Here is a 2500-nt window from a genome sequence, read left to right as displayed (position 1 = left end):
GTTGCTCCCAGCCCTCCCTGCCAATAAGTGATGAGAGCTACATTGCTTTCCTAAGTAAATTAATCATAAACAGACTTTTTCTTTACAACAAAGTTTATTGATAAGAAACAATCCATGAACATTCTGAAAGAATATTGATCAAAAGTTTCATAATTGACATGTTATAATGTTTACATCAGTTGTTAAACCAAGAAAGCAATGAAATATGTTAAGCTCAAACACTAATAATTTATAAGTTGTGTTCAACAATGAGTGAAATTGACAATTCTGTCTCATAATGTTGCTCCCAGCCCACCCTGCCAATAAATGATGAGAGCTACATTGCTTTCCTGAGTAAATTAATCATAGACAGACTTTTTCTTTACAACAAAGTTTATTGATAAGAAACAATCCATGAACATTCTGAAAGAATATTGATCAAAAGTTTCATAATTGACATGTTATAATGTTTACATCGGTTGTCAAACCAAGAAAGCAATGAAATATGTTATTATTAATTAAGCTCCAACACTAATAATTTATAAGTTGTGTTCAACAATGAGTGAAATTGACAATTCTGTCTCATAATGTTGCTCCCAAAAATACAAATGTAAGAATAAAAAGTCTAGTGAGGTTTTACAAGAAGTTTCGCAATAAGCATGCTGCAAATCTCCTTGGAAAGCAGAACGTGAGGCTGAAATCGCTAGAAAAATACACTGAGCATGTTGCAGATTTCTTTATCAAGTTCTGCATTGTGTGCAGATCTGTAAACAGCCTTATAAAGGCTTGATGAACAATAAACACATTTTGCTTGGTTTTCACCCATTTCAAAACCACAGTAACAAAACCCAGGGAGGTGAGCCTCTTTAGGTGTGTACTTGTCCTTGCACTTGACATAACGAAAGTGGAATGGGTCTGTTTTTCTAAGCCAGATAGAGCTAATGTACTCATGGCGCATAACTAACCTCCAGCGAGTTGTGAGGGTAGCGTGCCGTGCAAATGATGACAGGGTTACATGTTTAGCCTCGCGGCCTTGCATTGTGTTAATGCCTAATCCCAATCCAAATTCTTTAAATAATGCTTTGTTGTGAAATGGAATTGCATATCCCACAGTCCAAACTGTAGGATTAACTGATTTCAGTAAAAGGGAACAGGTATTAAAGAATAACTGGCAGTGAACCTCTAGCTCTTGGCAAATTGCTTCATCAGTTTCAACTCTACTGAATTTTGACACTGCGTCACGCAGTTGAAGGGCAGCAAATGCAATGGAAACAAGTCGAAGTAATTCAGGCCCAGTGTCATTTTCTCTGCTTAGGGAATCAATAAGGAACATAAATTTGTGGCAAAAGCATTTGGTTTCTTTCCCAGTGAAACGATATTCAAATTTCTTTTTTCTGCCTTCCTTGAGCCACTTGTTTAGCTTCTTATATAGTCTAGATGCACCAACTTCATTCTTAACTGAAAGCATGAATTTTTTAAGTGGACTTTCATTAGGCAGGGTTGATACATCACAACCTGCCACAGGAATGTCACTTCGTGAAATTGCTTCCTCCAAAAGTAAACAATGGATATACTGCCAAGCATTGTTTGAATTATGCAATGGTTCTGCTACAGCAAAGTCTACCAAATGTCCGATAATAGGTTCACATTCCTGCCTAGATTTCTGACCTTTGATGAATTGGGTAAGTTTGCTACGCTTGGTTGAGGGGGCTAGATGTGTGGCATCAAGCTCATTTTGTTTTGCTTTCACCCTGGATGCTGCAGAGAGCCTGTCATTGTATTTCCATGGTTGCCATGTACACTCCTCACTCTCACCAATTGACCCACTGACAGTGTCTTTGTTAGCTTCATGAACATTTGCAAAGGTAGAAAAGTAATGTGCTGCATTACTTAACTCACCAGCAAATGTTGCGAGCCACTTCATGTCAGAAGGGACTAATTTGAACTTAAATTGCACGGGATACCCTGCCACAGTATACTTCTTACTCTCAACATAAGCAATGTCAGAAACTAATTTTTTTGCATAAAGCTTCATTACAACATGAGACTCAGAGCAATTAGCTCCAGCAAGAAGGAAATTCTCATTCTGGCTAGCAATTCGTTCCCCTACATTAATGAAAGAAAGAAGCCATGCAGTAGCCTCATCGTCCTTGCCAAACGGTGCCCCATCAGCACCTATGGCTACTTTGAAATTGTATGGGGCCTCGTTAAAATGATGAAGAAAAGGTGATCCATCCTCGCTTAAGACTTTATCAACATGAATGTACAAATTTGCAAGTTCAAGTAGAAATTCTTCTAGTTGCCTGAAAGCTCCTTCTACTTGTTCATCTTCCCCCAGGCTCCCACAGAATTCAGATTTCATATCCAACACTGTACCAATTTCAACAGATTTGAGAAAGGAAATAACCTTTTCATAAGTTAGAATTTTAGGTACTCTCACTCCTGAAACCTTAATGCTGCTTCTATGAGCACTATTTCCATTAGACTTCATGCACAAGCTTTGCCTAACAGATTTGTACTT

General features: G+C 37.9%; 1 protein-coding gene across 1 annotated transcript in view; it reads right to left on the bottom strand.

The window, feature by feature from the left end:
* The window catches only part of LOC137995053 (uncharacterized), a 4973-nt gene that overhangs the window by 583 nt on the left and 1890 nt on the right, over positions 1-2500 (bottom strand). Inside the window, exon 3 of the mRNA XM_068840634.1 lies at positions 1-2500. This exon is cut by the window's left edge and continues 583 nt beyond it; it is cut by the window's right edge and continues 447 nt beyond it. Within this exon, the coding sequence (XP_068696735.1) occupies positions 683-2500 (1818 nt within the window). The 3' untranslated portion in view covers positions 1-682.

The sequence above is a fragment of the Montipora foliosa genome, chromosome 3 (genome assembly GCF_036669935.1).
Source record: "Montipora foliosa isolate CH-2021 chromosome 3, ASM3666993v2, whole genome shotgun sequence".
NCBI classification, from domain to species: Eukaryota; Metazoa; Cnidaria; class Anthozoa; order Scleractinia; family Acroporidae; genus Montipora; species Montipora foliosa.
Note: the sequence above shows the minus strand (reverse complement) of the source record. Positions and strands in the feature narration are given on the sequence as shown.